The 16,490-nt window shown below is 57.6% G+C and overlaps 7 protein-coding genes across 7 annotated transcripts; 2 read left to right on the forward strand and 5 right to left on the reverse strand.

Annotated features, from left to right (window-relative positions):
• Window positions 1–185: 185 nt before the first annotated feature.
• MKK02DRAFT_43296 (uncharacterized protein) lies at window positions 186–2,030 on the forward strand (the record flags this gene model as incomplete). Its single annotated transcript, XM_053092362.1, has 2 exons — window positions 186–566; window positions 615–2,030. The coding sequence occupies 2 exons, from the start codon at window positions 186–188 to the stop codon at window positions 2,028–2,030; spliced, it is 1,797 nt and encodes a 598-aa protein (XP_052947147.1).
• A 265-nt stretch (window positions 2,031–2,295) lies between these two features.
• On the reverse strand, window positions 2,296–3,296 carry MKK02DRAFT_24333 (ADP-ribosylation factor family-domain-containing protein; the record flags this gene model as incomplete). Its single annotated transcript, XM_053086879.1, has 7 exons — window positions 2,296–2,370; window positions 2,434–2,607; window positions 2,681–2,702; window positions 2,762–2,820; window positions 2,911–3,025; window positions 3,131–3,147; window positions 3,210–3,296. 7 exons carry the CDS (start codon window positions 3,294–3,296, stop codon window positions 2,296–2,298), a joined length of 549 nt encoding a protein of 182 aa, XP_052947148.1.
• A 464-nt stretch (window positions 3,297–3,760) lies between these two features.
• MKK02DRAFT_43298 (uncharacterized protein) lies at window positions 3,761–4,722 on the reverse strand (the record flags this gene model as incomplete). Its single annotated transcript, XM_053092363.1, has 4 exons — window positions 3,761–3,913; window positions 3,961–4,196; window positions 4,250–4,536; window positions 4,595–4,722. 4 exons carry the CDS (start codon window positions 4,720–4,722, stop codon window positions 3,761–3,763), a joined length of 804 nt encoding a protein of 267 aa, XP_052947149.1.
• A 413-nt stretch (window positions 4,723–5,135) lies between these two features.
• On the reverse strand, window positions 5,136–7,440 carry MKK02DRAFT_23907 (uncharacterized protein; the record flags this gene model as incomplete). The annotated part of the gene is made up of 9 exons (XM_053086805.1): window positions 5,136–5,379; window positions 5,431–5,496; window positions 5,553–5,733; window positions 5,800–5,902; window positions 5,950–6,199; window positions 6,246–6,349; window positions 6,394–6,445; window positions 6,488–6,837; window positions 6,883–7,440. Coding segments are annotated over 9 exons (1,908 nt in total), but the record flags the coding sequence as incomplete, so codon positions are not given.
• A 429-nt stretch (window positions 7,441–7,869) lies between these two features.
• MKK02DRAFT_32239 (uncharacterized protein) lies at window positions 7,870–9,672 on the reverse strand (the record flags this gene model as incomplete). The annotated part of the gene is made up of 6 exons (XM_053088473.1): window positions 7,870–7,992; window positions 8,042–8,666; window positions 8,712–9,215; window positions 9,252–9,420; window positions 9,449–9,591; window positions 9,632–9,672. 6 exons carry the CDS (start codon window positions 9,670–9,672, stop codon window positions 7,870–7,872), a joined length of 1,605 nt encoding a protein of 534 aa, XP_052947151.1.
• A 1,031-nt stretch (window positions 9,673–10,703) lies between these two features.
• Window positions 10,704–11,779, forward strand: MKK02DRAFT_7075 (uncharacterized protein; the record flags this gene model as incomplete). The annotated part of the gene is made up of 3 exons (XM_053093691.1): window positions 10,704–11,024; window positions 11,070–11,540; window positions 11,585–11,779. Coding segments are annotated over 3 exons (987 nt in total), but the record flags the coding sequence as incomplete, so codon positions are not given.
• Window positions 11,780–12,406: 627 nt separating this feature from the next.
• On the reverse strand, window positions 12,407–16,448 carry MKK02DRAFT_43301 (putative actin cytoskeleton organization and biogenesis-related protein; the record flags this gene model as incomplete). Its single annotated transcript, XM_053092364.1, has 14 exons — window positions 12,407–12,676; window positions 12,726–12,945; window positions 13,014–13,345; window positions 13,401–13,421; window positions 13,470–13,964; window positions 14,013–14,068; window positions 14,116–14,131; window positions 14,184–14,854; window positions 14,900–15,046; window positions 15,092–15,101; window positions 15,152–15,423; window positions 15,478–15,571; window positions 15,615–16,144; window positions 16,193–16,448. The coding sequence occupies 14 exons, from the start codon at window positions 16,446–16,448 to the stop codon at window positions 12,407–12,409; spliced, it is 3,390 nt and encodes a 1,129-aa protein (XP_052947153.1).
• Between the last annotated feature and the right edge of the window lie 42 nt (window positions 16,449–16,490).

The following is a 16,490-nucleotide window of genomic DNA, read 5'->3' on the forward strand; positions in this document are numbered from 1 at the left end:
GGAAAGATAGTCCGATGGCAGGCTCGGATATCCCACCGCACTCCGTGTACACGTGGCGCGATTCAGCGGTTCCGGGGGCGATTCCTACCAGACAATTTCCCTCCACAACTCCACCAGGCCACCAGTCTACACCTTCTTCTACCACAACCATCTCACCCATACGGACCGCGTGCCAGTATAGGTCTATGGCAGGTGGCAGGGGCTGCCTCAAGCTCGCAAGGCTCTCAAGCGCAAGACCTCTCGTCCCGGGAAGCTCGCCCCTGCTCGATCTCCTCGCTCCCCGCGTTTTCAGAGGGGTCGATTCGGCCAGCACGCGTTGGGGGACGGCCGCCAGAGCAGGATCTTCGGCTGCAGCTGTCAGGCCTGTAGAGGGGCACCCTGCTGTGGCAGAGGATGCTGCTGACTCTGATGGAGATGGGAAGGGAGAGACGGCAGTAGCTGGGCCGAGCCGATGGGCGGGGCAACTATCGGAGAGTAAAGGAGGTGTTCCTACGGAGTACAAAGCTGCGGCTTATAAGGGGAAAGGCAGACAGTCTGGCACCGCGCTCCATATACCTACCATTTCTGTAAGCCCATGTCCGCTTTGTAACGCGGAATACAGCTGAACCCCTCAGACCGACATACCTCCCTCGGACCTCTTACCCCTTCTCGACACCCCCTCGCGCCAACGCCGCCGCCCCGCTCCCCTCGCTTCACACTTCCTCACCCCGAACCCTCCCTCCCCATCTGCTCTCTCCGCGCGCTACCCCCTCACCCGGCAAAACGGCGACCTCCTCATCCGCTACGCCCAGCGGGTCGAGGATAGCGTTACCGAGACCTCCATCCGGGACACGCTCGGCCGAGAGCGCATCGCTCCCGTCTCGTGGATCTCTCCGCCGCTTCGTTGGGACCGGCGACAGCGCAAGCCGCCCCGTACGCCTCGGATCGGCGAGACGGTGGATGGGGAGCAGGCATTCGGGTCGGGTGATGATCCCCCTGAACCTGCACCTTTGGTCCTCGGGCCTGCGCTCGCATCTGCGGAGGCAGCAGAAGCGATACCGTTTGAAAAAATGCACAAGCCCATCTCGCCCGAGATGAAGAAGCTGAGGGCGGGGTCGAATGCGTGGGCAAGGAGGATGTGGCCCCCTTCTCCGCCAGAGGTCCATTTCCCGCGGACATGGGGGGCGGAGGAGCCAGTGAAGCCATATCGGTTTCTTTGCGATACGCATCGTCAGATCCTCGATCCCAAGCCTGCCCGGCGACCATTCATCGATTCTCTCCGCGCACTGGAAGCTCTGCCTGGCGTCAAAGATCGAGATCTCCTCTCGCTACTCCATCTGCACCTCTCTTATCCGCTCCATACGCCCTACCGTACGCCTCGAGAACCGCCCCCACACCTCGGACAGACCCCCGTGTCATCCCCCTCATCGCTTCTCACGCCATTCTCCCAGTTCCTCCTACGCGTCCCACACATCCCACCTACCCGTCAGACCTTACACCTCCTCGTCCTCTCCCTCCTGTATGCCCCGGTCCATACCTTCCCAACTTCCTCCGACCGGAAAACCCAGGTCTCAGACCTCGTCACCCTCTTCCGCGTCCAGTTCGCCCTCGGACCGGGATGCGAGACGTATCGTCACATGGCGCGATATGCGCTCTTGGCGGGCGATCAACGGTGGGCGAGGGAAGCATGGGAGGGGTGGTGGGCTGGGAAGAAACGGGTCGATGAGGCTGTCGCTGAAGAGGACGGGGCGAAGGCGGAGTGGGAACGAGGGATGGATGAGGATTGGGCGGATCGGCGGACGGAAGGGATGCAGGGAGAGGATGTCATCTTTCGATTCCGGCACAGAGGGAGGGAGTTGCAGAGGTGGTTTGCGGTGGTGAAGGCGCTCGAGAAGAAGGGGTGGGTCGAACAGGTAGTGCATGGTGGACAAGGGGATAAGGCGGGATGGGAGTGGATTGCGCATCGGCAGCCCGCGGCGGAGCTGGGGGTGGAGGAAACAGCGTTGGAGGCAGAGCTGGTGGCAACCGAGGGTTCTAGTAGCAGAGAGTAGAAGTAGCACAGAGTCGATCTAGCTTGTATCATTTAAATCGACCACCATTTCTCAGGCATGACACAGCTGTACACGATCCATCTGATTTACAACATCGTAGCGATCTCTACCTGCCCCCTTGCTCGTCTCCTCGTGACCAGCCTGAACCAGCCCCAGATCTACATCTTTCCCCATACCCCAGTGTGCAAGGCAATCGATGACCCAGATCAAGCCGCCCTCCCTCATTTCACGGATGAGTGACACCGATGAATTTCTGTCCCGATGACTAGTGCGAGCGCTGCATCAACCATGCGAGCACGATATCCAGATTATGTTTCGTCTTGTTGCTTGTCGAGTAGCACTACGCCATCAGCTCTTGAGCCCCGCATCTTTCTATAGCAATTCGGGAGTAGCTTGAACGTACCGATACGACCCGTCCTGCGATCTCGCCTAGCCGCATCTCTCTGATCAAGTCATCTACGCCGACAGCGCCAGGGAGGTCATTCTTGTTTGCGAGAACGAGGAGGGGGACGGAGGATAGTGCGGGGAGGGCAAGGAGAGCGTGGAGCTCTGACGTGGCTGTAGGGAGGTTTTTGGTCTAATAGAGGTCTCAGCTGTGGTCCGCCTGCTACTCAAGGGTTCTGACGAGTCGGAGGGGATCGGTAACTCACATCTGCGGCGTCTACCACGTATCTGTGGGAATCAGCTCTCAGCCCTTCCTCTATTACGCAAAGGACGTATTCTAAGCTCACACTATGGCATCTGCACCTCGGCAGTATCTATCCCACATGCCTCTGAACTTTGGTTGGCCCTGCTCAAGTCAGCACATAGCCCAGCAGTCCGCCCAGAAATCAGAGTACGACTGGTATCACCTTCGCCAGAGATGAAGAGCAAGACTCACAGCTACATCCCACACTTTCATGGTCACGTTTCCTTTCCGCACTTGACGGAGATTGAACGCTACGGTAGGAACGACATCCTCAGACCACTGGTTCGATCCGAGCACATTGACGAGGCTGTCAGGTGTCAGCACGTTCTCAGCTTAGCCGTCAGAGAGCCTCCGAGGGCTGAGTAAGATCCGAGCTGGGAGTAAATCTCGGGTGCGGGGGAAGAGCACTGACGAGGTCTTTCCGCTTGCCTACTATATCAGCTCTTCCACTCATTGACGACCCTGACGGGCATGGGGAGGCCGAAGCTCACCTGTAGTCCCACTATTGTCACCTCGAGGTGCTTTGCAAAGAACAGCCCTCTCAGCCAATTCAGGATCCCCCCAAATATCGACGCCATCGTGTATTGAGGCTTTCAATTCGACGAGCTGGTCTTGCTTCTGATCCGCAGTCGGAGCGGTACGTGAGCGGATGAGGCTGTGAAAAGCTACCAGTGGTAGCCAGGTCGGAGGAGTATTGTAGTTGTGGTTGATATATGGGGTATGAAAGGAAGGCACGAAATGGACGCTCGGAAGGTGGGCTGAGACGGGTCAGATCGATGACGCAAACGATTCAAGTTGGCGCCGGGATAGGCATGTGTTGGAGAGGGTATGCTTAAGTACGTGTTGTACTTGTACTTGTCGTCTCGCCAGCGGTAACCCACTGCTCACTAGATGCGGCGTGAGCGCAAGCCCAGCACACACACGAGCTGCACAGCTGAGCCCAAGTCCTCCACAACTCGACGAAAATACCATGACTACTGACCCACTGAATCTCTTCCCTTCCTGCCTATCCTCAGACCTCTTCTATAACGTCCCTCTCGATTTATCCCATATCTACGTCGAGGGCAACAGACAGCGACCTCTCAGACTCCGTTGGATGGTCAGGATGGAAGGGGTTGTGGGGCATCGGAATCGGCATCGGCATCGAACCAGCCATCGAGGCCATGGCGTGAGCGGCTTCGAGTCTCTCCAAACGCTGAGCGGCGTCAAATGGCGCACTCACACCTGACACTGTGCACTCACCCCCTTGAACTCGTCCATATCCTTGACCAGCTCACGGTTCTGGCGCAGCCGATCTGCACTCTCCTGCTTGACCTCGCCGACCATGCGCAGCAGCTCCGCCATTGTGCAGTCCTCCGTCTGTGTCGAGACACTGATCATTGTCTTGGTGGGTGCGGCGCTGAACGCGAGCTTGGAGATAGGTATGGCTGCTGGTCCGGTTCCCGCATCGGATGGCAGAGGCTGAGGTTGGTATTGAGCTGTTGTGTCAACAGCAGTCTCGAGCTGTCCATCAGAGTATCTCTGAGCTTACGCGGAGGGCTTGTCACGGCAGCACTCTCCTCTTCGCCCTCCGCCCCCGATGTAACAAGTACCAGGCCCACTCCACCAGGCGCAGGTCTGTAAGGTGTGTTATTGAAGCACATTGGCTCCCGCAGGGGCTCAACCGATCGCGAAGGCCGGCCGCTGTCGAAAAGCGTGCACTCCAGGCAGGGGCCCGGTATGGTGAGTTTCCGATCTTCGGTTCCAATCGGCGCAAGGTCGGTGATGATGCAAGACCCGCCAGTCTCCCGACATGGCGTGCACTTGATGTCCGGATGCCTGCAAAATTAGCAAACGCTACCGAAACCTCCATTGCTCCCCGTTATCATGCACGCACATCACCCACTTCGGCCCGGGGGTCTTATGCTGCCAATCAGGCCAAAGGAAGAGGTTAAGTTTCCACGGCGGTTCTCGCAATATACGTGCTTGTTCTTGCGTGAAAGTGAACGGCGTAGCTTCAGGCATCGCGCTCGAGGAGTCTGGGGTTTGAGAGGATCAGCAGGATGAAGTTGAAGTTGAACAGTGGGGCTTTGTGTTCCAAGGAGCTCAAGATTGTCTGATGACCCTTTTATGCGTCCTCGTGGACACACAAACCGTCCTCATTTCGAGAAGCTGGATCTGCTGGCCCGATGCGACCGGACCAAGCAATGTCCTATCAGCGTAGGCTTGACTCGTACTCTTGGTCAAGCTTCCGGTAGATCAAATCATAGCAATATGCATGCCCTCGACAGACGATCATCCACTCCACTTACCCCATAAACTCGCACCCCTTCCCTCTGCCCCCTTCCTGTATAAGGTAGCAACACCTAAACCCCCTTGCACCTTCTTTTGCTCTTTCGCCCCTCCCCAACTCTCCCTTCTCGCTTCACGCCCTCTCCCTACATATGCGCCTTAAACAACGCCTCACTAATAAACTCGGCCCTCAACGTCCTTCCCCCGAAATATCGCCCATTCAACCCCTGAACCGCCATATCCGCAAATCTCGCCCCTTCTCCAAACTCCATATACACCTCTCCGGCCGACATCTTGTCGACCTTGATTTGACGGAGTTTACCGTACTTCGATTCGACTTCGGATTTCACGTCTTCTGCGAGGTCAAGATCCCAGTTACGTTCGGTTTCCCTAGGATTGTCAGCTTTACTGTGACCAAAGGATCAGAAGAGAGAAGCTCACTCTTCCGGGTTGAACATGTTGGAGACGACGACGAACGGTGTCGGATCAGCGCGCTGGACCGGCCTCCTGAATCATCAGCTTCAATCATACGCTGATTCGGCCCAAGGGATAAAGAGACTCACGGTGCAGCCCTAGGCGAAGCACTCGCAGCCGGTCCAGCATCCTCCGTCCTTGCCAATTTCTGCATGAGCGACATTCTCCCCCTCGCGTCAAGCTTGGGTCCACCGTAACCTCTCGGCCCGCGACCTGTTGCGTCCATGTCATCCTCGATACCAGACTTTTCGTTGATAGCCATCGCTTTGACTGGAGAGTCAGCTTGTATCCTGTGGACGCCGCAAGTGCGACAGCGGTGGGGAGGAGGAAGCTTACTAGTCCGCCCAGCCAACTCAAACCCGTTCATAGCATCCAAAGCCATCTGAGCAGCTCGGAGTTCCCTGAATTGGATATAAGCTGTCCCTTTCGGATGCCCGTGCTACTTTGTCAGCTGATTCCCACCTGTCCAATGAGAGGCGAGCTTACATGATCCAAGTGCTGGTCGATAAAGTCAATCTCTCCAAACGGCTCAAAAACTGCTCGGATATCATCCTGCGAGAGACTGTAAGCCACGTTGATGAGGAACAACCTGTGGTAAGGGATCGACGCGTCGGGATTCTGGTCTGGGTCAAATCCGGGCGGCAAGCGGAGGCCGGTCGAAAGGTGCGGGAACTGGATGCCTTGGTCGCGTCGTCCTTCGCGTTGGTATCGGGGTCGAGCTGCCTCCATCTCCTTGCTGAAATGTCAGCTAGGGACCTCAAGATCAGCACAAAGTAGCTCACGTAGCAGCTGCGACGAGTTGCTCGATAGTCTTGCCTTCGCGATTACGCTCTGCTTCGGTAAGCTGGACGATGATCGGAATGCCCATCACGATAGTCCCGGAGAGCTGAGTGTCAGCTAGGTTCCTGATCGCCGTCAAAGCCGACTCACTCCTAGAGCTTTGTTGACAAAGGCTGAATCAGTCAATTCAACATATCCAATACTGCTCATCAGCTTTGCCCTTTTCCTAAGGGAAAACACTCACCCCTTGGACCGCTGAGACTGCCGATCAGTCACGACCCGAGCATCCTTGACCGAGTTGGGTCCGAGCGAATCTTCAAAGAACAAGCCAAGATCACTGCTCGTCATCCTAGCGGCGATCTGGCTGATGAAGATAGACCTGTTCTCCGAGTCGATCGAGTTCCAGACCTGGGTAGCGGGGTCAAGGGGTGGTGGGGGCTCACGCGGAGGTGGCGGAGGAGCGTCGTTTCTGCCAGAGGGCGGGCCGCCGTTGCTGTAGACGGGCGAGCCGCGTCGGGGGCGGGGAGAGTAAGGGGACCGTGGGCGAGGGGGTCGGTCGTAGCCTCTGCGATCACCGCCGCGTTGCCTGTCCACCTAAAAGTCAGCTCGGCCCCGATATGACGGTAAGTTTCAGCTCACTTCAGCAAATCTCTCGTCCCTGATCCGAGCCTGTTCCCTACGCTCATCCCTCATCTCCCTATCCCGCTTCTCGCGCTCCGCCTCCCTCTCTTCGCGCGTCATCTCGCGCCGCCCTTCCCGCTCCGCCTCGCGAGTACTTCGACTCCGGTGAGACCGGTGGCTCTCGCGGCTGCGGTCCCGCCTGTCGCTCCTCTCGCGATCCCGGGGACGCTCGCTCGACCGTGTCGACTTGGTATCGTCCGCATCCGGCATGAGTTCCTTGGACGCGTTACGTGTTGACCTGCGCTCATCATGTCCCCTCTCTCGTTCCTTTCTGCGTCGACGTCTCTCTTCTCGCTCTTCATCCGTCTCATCCTCCCTCTCCCTATGCCGCCTGTGCCTCCTCTCCCTGTCCGAGTCGTCCTCCCTGTCCCCGCTCCGATCTCGGTGTCGCCGGTGCCGGCGCTCCCTGTCCCTGTCTCCGTTAGACTCGTCATCGTGGTGCCGCCTGCGACGCTCCGACCTGTCACGATCATCTTCGTCGGGTTCACGAGTACGCTTCTCACGTTTACTACGGGGGTCAGCTAGGGGGCTCAGTCCGTGTGGAAGAATGGCTTACGAAGTGAGTTCTGGAGTTTTATCTCTCCCGGTTTGGCTGAGCGAGTCAGTCATGGGTGGAGTCTGTGACATGGCTTGCGTAGCTCTGCTGACTGCTGCTGCACGCTGGGTAAGGTGCTTGTGGAAAGGATGGAAAGGAGAAGAAGAAACAAGTCTAAAGAACAGCGCGTGGACCTCACCCAACCCGAGTAACGCCGGCAAACGCCGAATGTGGCACACCGTGATGAGGGCGAGCAGGGCATGCTAGTGGGTATCGTTCAGGCTGCTACTCTTCCATACCCTAGCCAAGGCATATACGGACCATCCAGCGCTGTATAGCTCATCCACGCGCAAAACAATGCTTATGGCCATTGCTGACTCGTTTCATACCCTCTGACCCGGCTGACTTGTCTATGCTCCATTGTCCCTTTCACTCGCTAGAAGCGCAGCTCGTTCAGGATTCTCTTGCCTGGATCGCCACCGCCGGATACCATAGATCACTATCGCCAGAGCGACAAGTGCTATTACTAGTACCTGTGATATCAGCCCTGTTTTGATCTGAGCATGATATTGGTAGACTCACAGAGGCCACGAGGATCGTCCTCGCGCTGAACCCTTCAGCCCCGCGTGCAGACCTCGCATTGTACTCCTCGCGCCAATCAGGCGGCAGCAAGGAAGGATCCCTCATGTATGTCTTGAACCCCATGCCGTGGATCTGCGCCAGCTTGCCCGGTCGGTCATCGACAAGCGACATTTCCGCATCGTAGTGGAACCGAGGATCCAGCCAGGCGATGGCGAGTAGCTCGCTACTGGTCTCTACTGCCCGCTCAGCGTCGACACGTAATACCAAGCCCTGATTGGCAACGTCGACTGGTACCATTCCGTCCTTTGGCCGATGGACCAGCCGGAGCTCGAAGATGCCCATGTGGGGACCGACGCTCCCGTATAGTTGCAGAATGGTGGTATTGCGGGGCATGGAGATGTGGAGGGGGGCACCGACAACGTCAGTGGATAGCACGGCGTTGAGTGGCCAGGTATCAGGAGTAAGATCGTACTCCCATCCGCTACCGGACCGAGGGACGGATGTGTAGGTGGACCAAGGAGAGGTTAGGGTGGTAATGTTCCAAGCGTGGTGCAGGTCGGCGTAGAAGGGATTTCGGGCGGAATGCGAGGTGACCGCAGGGTAGACTTGAGCATTGTCCGCGGGACTGAATGTCAGTCAGATCTCGAAATCTGGATCAGACTCTGCTCACTATGGATCGTCCGGGCTCATATCAGTCGGCACGACAGCCATCACCTGAACCTCCCTGACCCGCACATACGCCCCCTTGGTGACCTCCGTCCCATTGTTCGCCGCCACCTGTAGCGAGACCTGCCTCGACTCTAGAAGAACACCTGTGCCACCAAGCGAATAGTCAAATAAGGCCGGAACGACGTTGGAGGCCGAATTCCCGTAGTGGTAGTTCGGATAGCTGGCATGAGGGGAGATGGCAGGGATGTCCGGGGTGATTTCAAGTGCAGTCCCAGACTGGTTGCCCCATAAGTAGACTATCTCGCCAAAGACGTCAAAGCTGACATTCGCGCCCGGGGTGGCGGATGTCACGCCTGAGCGTGAGGCCGACCAGGACTCTGCGGGGGTGTATCGAAACAGCGGAGAGAGGGAGGAGAAGTGGATATTGTGCTGGGTATACCGGATCTCCTGTGAGCGGGCCTGGGCTGCCGTAGCGCATATGGCGAGCAGCGGCAGGTAGAGCATTCTGTACAAAAGAGGATGAAGTACAACAGGGAGCTACATAGCTGGGGTCACGAAGCCCTGAGCTCTGACAGCCCTGGCATTCCTCGACAACCTCGGCTCCGATAACGGCATTGCCGAGTCCGAGTCCACGGAGCGCACGGAGATTGCCACACCGACTGGATCAAGCAATCCGCTGGAAGTGGCGAACACTAGAAGCCCCTGTATCCCTGTAGCCATCGCATCGTACCACATGACCCCCTCCTGCTACGGAGTCAGGTCCGACCAAAATTGTGGCAGCTAAGGACAGCATTCGAGGTCGGCGGTCCGAGTGTGACACCGGTACTCGATCTTTCGTGAACCAGCACAGGTGATCCTGCTGCTGCTGTTCAGGAGATAGCCTGACCACAGTAGTCCACTCCTCACTGATATCACCCTCACGAAAGCGTTCCGTTTTTCATGTTCCACGCATGTACCTCCATCCTGCAAGCTTTGAGTCTTCACACCTTTTGCCACCCGGTGGCAATCTCTTTCTGCTCAGGACGTGGCTGGCTGCTCCCACCGCCTCAGATTCAGACATCCGGAATATCGTATACTCGACCTGCAGGAGGTCTCTACAGCATGTCGTAGACATCGACTGACAGGGACACATCCCGGGGAAATTGGAAGTCAATCTAACGGATGATACCTCTCGGAAATATGCTCAAGCCGGATCTCTCATCTGGCTTACAAAACTGCCCTGAGCTGCGTCTATATCTATCGGAACATACATCTCATGGCAGATCTCGTATCAGAGAAGGCGGGACTATCTGTCGGATTATCCATCAGGGATCTAAAGGTACATCTATCGCACCATCAAACGATATTTTCTGTTTCTGAAGTCGACGTCGACTGCATCTGACATGATCAGAACCGCACGAACGCAAAGGATCCTCGACAGGTATGATCTTATAATCTTGTCAACGGACCCAGGCGCACTTTGTCTCGCGCGCGACCCCTCTGCTTGTCTCCAGTGCCTCGGGTCAGCCGGTCAGAGCTCTGATCCGCCAGCTGTCAAGGTACGGGTGGCGAATTACGGCACAGTCAGACCAGATCTAGAATTGCGGGACTGGTACCGAGACTGTACCGAGCTGTGAGCAGCTGATCTCTTCAGATCAGGCGCGCTAAGGTAGGGAGGTATGGCGCTACCGACCCGAACTAAAGTCAGCTTGTGATCGAGGTCAAAAGCTCTTCCCGGCGGTCTGGTGACTCCTGGTGACCATTTTAGCTGCAAAAACCCAAAAGCACTAGAATGATCGAGGAGGATCTCTCGGACTCGGCGATGACGTATGAAGTATTGTTGTCCTTGGCCCAGAGCCAGCAGATACGCCACCTGACCCCTGCTTACCCTGCAGACGTACAGCTATAAGTAAAGCCGTCTTCCCCCTCTGGTGCTCATCTTTATACTACATCCTACTAATACATCTGTCCACCAAATACTACTACTTTTTACAACCCACATACACAAGCAACAATGGAGTTCCTCCCGCAAAGCACCGTTCCCCCTCCCAAGAACCTCTACCCCTGTCTCGCGACCATCACCGTCACCCCTCAAGCGGGCGGCGACAGGTCTCGTCGGATGTCGCAGTCGTCCGCTGGGGACCAGGAGGACGGCAATATCCTCAAGCGTATCGCTTCCGGCGGCCGCAGGAAGAGTGATGCGTCTCAGCGCCGCAAGTCGCTCGTTGCGGGCCAGTCGGGACAGGAGGGGAGTGCGATCCACTCGACACCCGCTACAGGTGGCGCCAAGGAGAAGGGGACGTGGTACTGGCGTGTTCAGGCTGGTGTCTCGAATGTAAGTCTCCCCAAACGATGACTGGACAACAAGCTGATCCTAAAGGACGCCCTGATCCTCCTTCCCCTCACTCAGCCCGCCAACCCCGTCCTCACTTCGGCGCCCCAGCCGCTGTCCGAGGCTATGCCCGCCCACTCGTCCCACACTCCCGGCCACGCCCACTCGAACGAGTCAGGCCATGAGGAGGGACTTCTCGACAAAATGAAGAGTCTTTTCCGCAAGCATCCCCACGAGGGTGCCGCCTCGGATGGCGACAAGGTCCCTCACCCGGACGCAGCCGCTACGGAGGGCGGCGACCGCGTCATCGACCAGACGGCTACAGGCGAGCAGAAGCCCACTGCCAAGGCCAACGCGGCGGGCGCGACCAACGTCAATGCCAATGCGGAGACGGGGTGGCCGGGTGTGATTGACGGCGAGAAGCTGGGGATGATTGCGGTTCCGCTCCACGCGGTGGAGAAGGGCAAGGTGGCGCATGGCGGAGGCAAGAAGACCGAGGGGTACCATATCACTGTGCCTGTAAGCCTTCCCTGCTCTATTGTCCAGACCGCGCTGACTTGCAGGTCACTTCCCAGTTCGCAGCTATGATTGCCGGGTTCTCGGACGCGGGTTCGGGACCCAAGTCGGGCTCGATCCGCCTCGAGTTTGACCACGCCTGGATCGGAGCCAAGGCCGAATCCGAGCTCCTCTACTACCAAATCACCGAGGCTGTTTCGACCGCCCGCTCCCCTCCTTCCCCCACGCAGCATCAGCTCGGCAGCGGTGCCCGCAGCGCCCACCCCGGAGGTGCCGCACCCGGTATCTTTGCCGGCGGCGCTGGTATCGCGCGGGGCCACGACAACGAGCAGTCACCCCATGACACTTCCAACACCAGTGCCAGCGCCGCGCACCAGTCCACTGGGACGGGCTCTTCCGGCCTCACTTCCGCTAGCGGTACGGGCCCAGCCCTCGCTCCTTCCGGCGCGACCGCTACCCCCGCGCACACTCTGCCTGGGTACAACGGCGCCGGCATCGGCGAGGCCGACCCGCACCCGCACCACCCCAACCCCGGGATGGGCGACCGTCAGCGCCCCAGTCAGACCTCGGTCCCAGTGCTCTCGTCCCTTCCTACCGGTTACCTTGGGGAGACGACGCACGACACCACGGCAGCTGGACACGGCGTGGCGCAGACTGCCGCTGGATGGGGTATCGGGGCTGAGAATGAGAGTGTGGGGAGCGAGCGCAAGGTTTCGGGAGACAGGTAATTGCTGGGCTGGTGTACTGAATCGAGTCGAGCATATGCGAGAGGATGGGAATTGGCAGAAGTCAAGCAGGAATAAATAATGTGATCCGAAGAAGTTACATCAAGCTAGGTGAAATGTATATAATGGCAACTCATCTATCTTCTACCACCCCGGCCCTCCTGCCCCACTACAATCTGAGCTTGCGGAACTCATCACCCTCGGCGTCTCTTCTCCTTTCTGCAGCTGCTGCAAACTGAGGGGCAAGACCGCCTCGTCATAAATGGCCTTCTTGAGATACACTTCATCCCCTTCCAGCGGGGTCGTCGAGAAGCTCACGCCTTTCCCAAAGTGCTTGGAGAATGCCGCACGGGCGACTTCATAGTCGATATGCCCGGACAGCTTCTTCCGGGGTTGGACGGTAAGACTGTGTCGCTGTTTCATTAGCTCTTTCGCTCATAGCTGGGAACGACTATGGACTCACAGCGTCGACATTACTGTCTAGTACGGCAGGACTGTGCGCGCCTTCCGATACGCTCAATCTGAGACTAAAGTCCTTTTTGCCCTGCCCGGAGCTCTTCTCCCAGAGCTCGATGGTGCAGTGCGAGCAGTAGTCGAGTTCCGGGATAGACTTGGCCGAGCTGGAGAGGGGGACGCCAGCGAGGAGGAGGAGATTGAAGAGGGTCATGATATGGGATTCTTTCCTATTCTCGTCAGCTCTATCCTCTCGTCCTTGTCTTGCCTAAAAATCGGCGAGACCGCGACGACTCACGTAAAGTAGAAACAAGCCAAGCTTTTGCCGCTCGTCTTGGCCTCCTCCAGATCCTCCCACGCCTTCCTGAGCAAAGGCAGACTGGTCAATATCCCAATTTCCTCTTTCGCCTCCTGGTCGAACCCGTATTCCTGCGGCGAAACCAGGTCAAACAGAGCCTTGGCGCGCGCGTAGAGATCATGCAGGCGTCGGTCCTGGGGTTCAGCGGGGGGTTGACCGGGCGTAGGTGCAGCGGCAGGTGCTTTGTTGGGAGATGGAGCGGCCGGACCTCGGCCGGTGGGGTCGAAGATGGCAAACAAGAAGGTCCGGTTATGAAGCGAGTCGTATTTGATCTACTTGTCAGCTGGCCCTACAAGTACTGGTCATGCGAGCGTTAATGGAACGTACGCTATCATACAACTCTGATACCTGTCAATATCAGCTTTGATCCGTCTCTTCAAAAGACGACAAGCTCACCCTGGACGGATCAAACTTCTCCTGCTTGACCCCCACCCAATCCTCAAAGATCTTCTCCCACCGTTCCTTGAACAACCAAGGCGTATCCCCACAACACCACCGCTGCTGCGGAATCTTCTCGACATTCCCATTCTCATAATTCTTGCGCATAATCGCCCGCAACTCGGTCAATTGCGCAATCACCTCGGCGACCACTTCCACCGGCTCCTTTTTGAATCCTCGCTCCCACGCTAGGTCGGGCCGTTTCTCCGTCTCACCGGTACGCAGCAGGATTTTCAGCATCTTTTTCGCTTCGGCCATCTTTTCTTTCCCGGCGTTATTGTCGTCCAGGAGATCGCGCCGGACGATGAGGTGCGAGATGAGCGGACAGGGCTCGGGAGTGCGCCCGGCGGAAGAGCCGGCTGCGGCGCCGGGAGCACCGCCGGGGGTGGATGCGGAGGTGGGCTGGGCGGCTTCGACGCCGAGGAGGGCGTGGGCGAAAACTTGCGCGGTGTTCTAAGAGTCAGCGACGAGTGTAGCGAGATGTCCCGATGGTGAGCTCACAATGACACGTCGTTCGGACGAGGTGTAGACCTTGACGTTGTTTAGCACATCCTTGTCTGCGAGGTCAGTACCGCCCGCTTCGATCGGATTAGCCAGGACGCACTCATGATCATGATATCCTGCACAGGTCAGCTTCAGCCTTCTCGTCAAACAGGCGTGCAGCTGACTCACCTTCTTGAACGCATCACCCAGATCCCTCGCTTGATACCTCGCCGAGTGTGTGCTCTCCCCACCCCACTTCAGCACCAATTGCAGCTTCTCCAGCCCCTCAGGGATCATCCACTGCTCCCCTCCTTCCGCATCCGCCGACGCTGTCTTCCCCGCCCCGTCCTCCGCCGCTGGCGTCTGACGACCACTCGGTGTCCCCTCCAGCCACGCCGTGACCTTCGCAGCGCGCTCAGTCTCCGTCATGGCGTCCTCATCATCCGATCCCCCTCCGCCTCCAGCCTCTTTCTTCTCTTTCCCCTCCTTCCCTGCCTTCCCCTCCTTCACTCTATCCTTCTTATCCTTCTTTTCCCCCTTGTCCTTTTCCTTTTCGCCCTTATCTTTGTCCTTCTTCCCGAACGAAGGCTTGAGCTGCGCCTTGGTACCCGCCAGCCCCATCTTCTTGCTCAAAGCCTCCTTCAGCTGTTCCAGCTTGGCGAGCATCTCGGCACTGATGCCTTCGGTACGCCCCGAAGCTTCCGCGGCGGAGAGGATGAACTGCAATTGGCGCGGATCGCGGAGGATGATCTCTTCTCGGTGGCCCCGGAGCAGGCGGAGGAAGGGGAGAGACCAGGGTTCATGTGCTGGGAAAGAGAATTTGAGCTTCATCTTTGGTGTACGATCGGCGTGGCGTAGGACTGGTGATCAGCTGTGCCCTCGACAAAGAGCGAATATCAGCTCACCAGTGACTGTGGCGCGGAGGGTGCTGGTGGTTGACGTGGGTACAGCGGTATCTGCGGGCGAGATTCCAGCTTGTGGACTAGCATACCAAGCAGCACGTTGCTCTCTCGCCTTTTGGCAGACGTTCGAGAGGATCTCGGCCGCTTTGTCTTCTTGGTCAGCGAGTACTCTATCTGAACCTTCTGATCGCTCACCATAGTACGCCTGAGCCAGTCAGCTGCTACCCCGAACTTCTCCTGCACTTTGCAACTCACCTGATTCCCCTTGACAAAGCTCCACCCATTCACATCAATGACCATACTCCTCGATCCGCCCTCACACCTCAACAGATCAAATCCGCACACCCTCTGCCCAAACGCATCAACCACATCCGTGGCGTACTGATCCTCCGCCGTCGATAGCTTGGTAATGAACCGCGTCTCCTTGCCGTCTGCGTTTCGGCGCACGAGACCGTCGACGACGGGCGATTTGCGAGTTTCGGCGTGTTGAAAGTTGGGGCCGATAGTGTATACCTTGATATCCTCCGCTGGATCATCAGCTTAGTGTTCAACTGCACAGCTCGGAGAATGTCCTAGCTTACCATTATCGACATTGATGAATTCTTCGTAGATGAACGATCCGACAGTTCTGGGGTGATACATGTCCGGATCATAGTCGCTCGACTTGTTACCAACCTGAAATCAGCTCCTGCCAGACGCTCGAAGAACAAATACTCACTTTTCGGAACAGCCTGCGGCCTCCGCCCCCTTTATAATAGATATGCACATTATGATCCTCCCCATCCACCGGCTTCTCAACGAACGGCTTCTCCACCACAACTCCATTGATAATGATCGCATCTCCATCTTCTCTCAGAATCACCTCCCGCCCTCTTGGTACCTCCTCCTTTAGCATCTTCCCCTTCCACCTCTCTGGAATGGTCACTTCTCCCCAGTTGTCCTCGTCCCGCGCTTTCGGGCCAGGAAGGACCAGTCCTAAATCTTTCCGCACCCGCTTGCGGAGCGAACGGGGGATGAAGGGTCCGCCATCTCGGGAGACTTCGGCGCGCTTGGGTGTGGGTACGCCGATATGGTCCAGAATAGCAAGGACGAGCCGACGGTCCCATAGTAGAGACTGCATGGCGAGGGAGTTGATCGAGATAGGTGGGGGCCGATTGGGGATCTGAGTATATGCGAGCGCTTTGGGCAACGGGAAGTCGGTAGAGAAGAAAGAAATGAGGACGTCAACAGGCGGCCAGTGTGTGATGTCTAAGATGGTCAGCTAGGTCACCAAGGACCGGCAATGTGCAAACCTACCCTCCTCGAGGATGACTACGTCTCCGAAGATCTTGACTTCTACTCCGCCCTTCTCAATATCTACCAATCGAGTGATGATCTCCCGCATGGCTTTCGAACGAGCCTTGACGTCCATCGCGCAGATGCCTAGTACGACAGGCGGTCCGCCGCGCGGGGTAGGGGATACCGAGGGGGCGGGAGAGGGAACACGTTTGTCCCCTCCAAACATGGAGGAGAAGCGGTTCGGGCGCGGAGACTGGGGCGGCGGGGCTGACATGGCGATTGAAGCCGGGGTCTATACACAGTGTATGAGGGGAAG

The sequence above is a fragment of the Dioszegia hungarica genome (genome assembly GCF_025882075.1).
Source record: "Dioszegia hungarica strain PDD-24b-2 chromosome Unknown MKK02contig_7, whole genome shotgun sequence".
NCBI lineage: Eukaryota > Fungi > Basidiomycota > Tremellomycetes > Tremellales > Bulleribasidiaceae > Dioszegia > Dioszegia hungarica.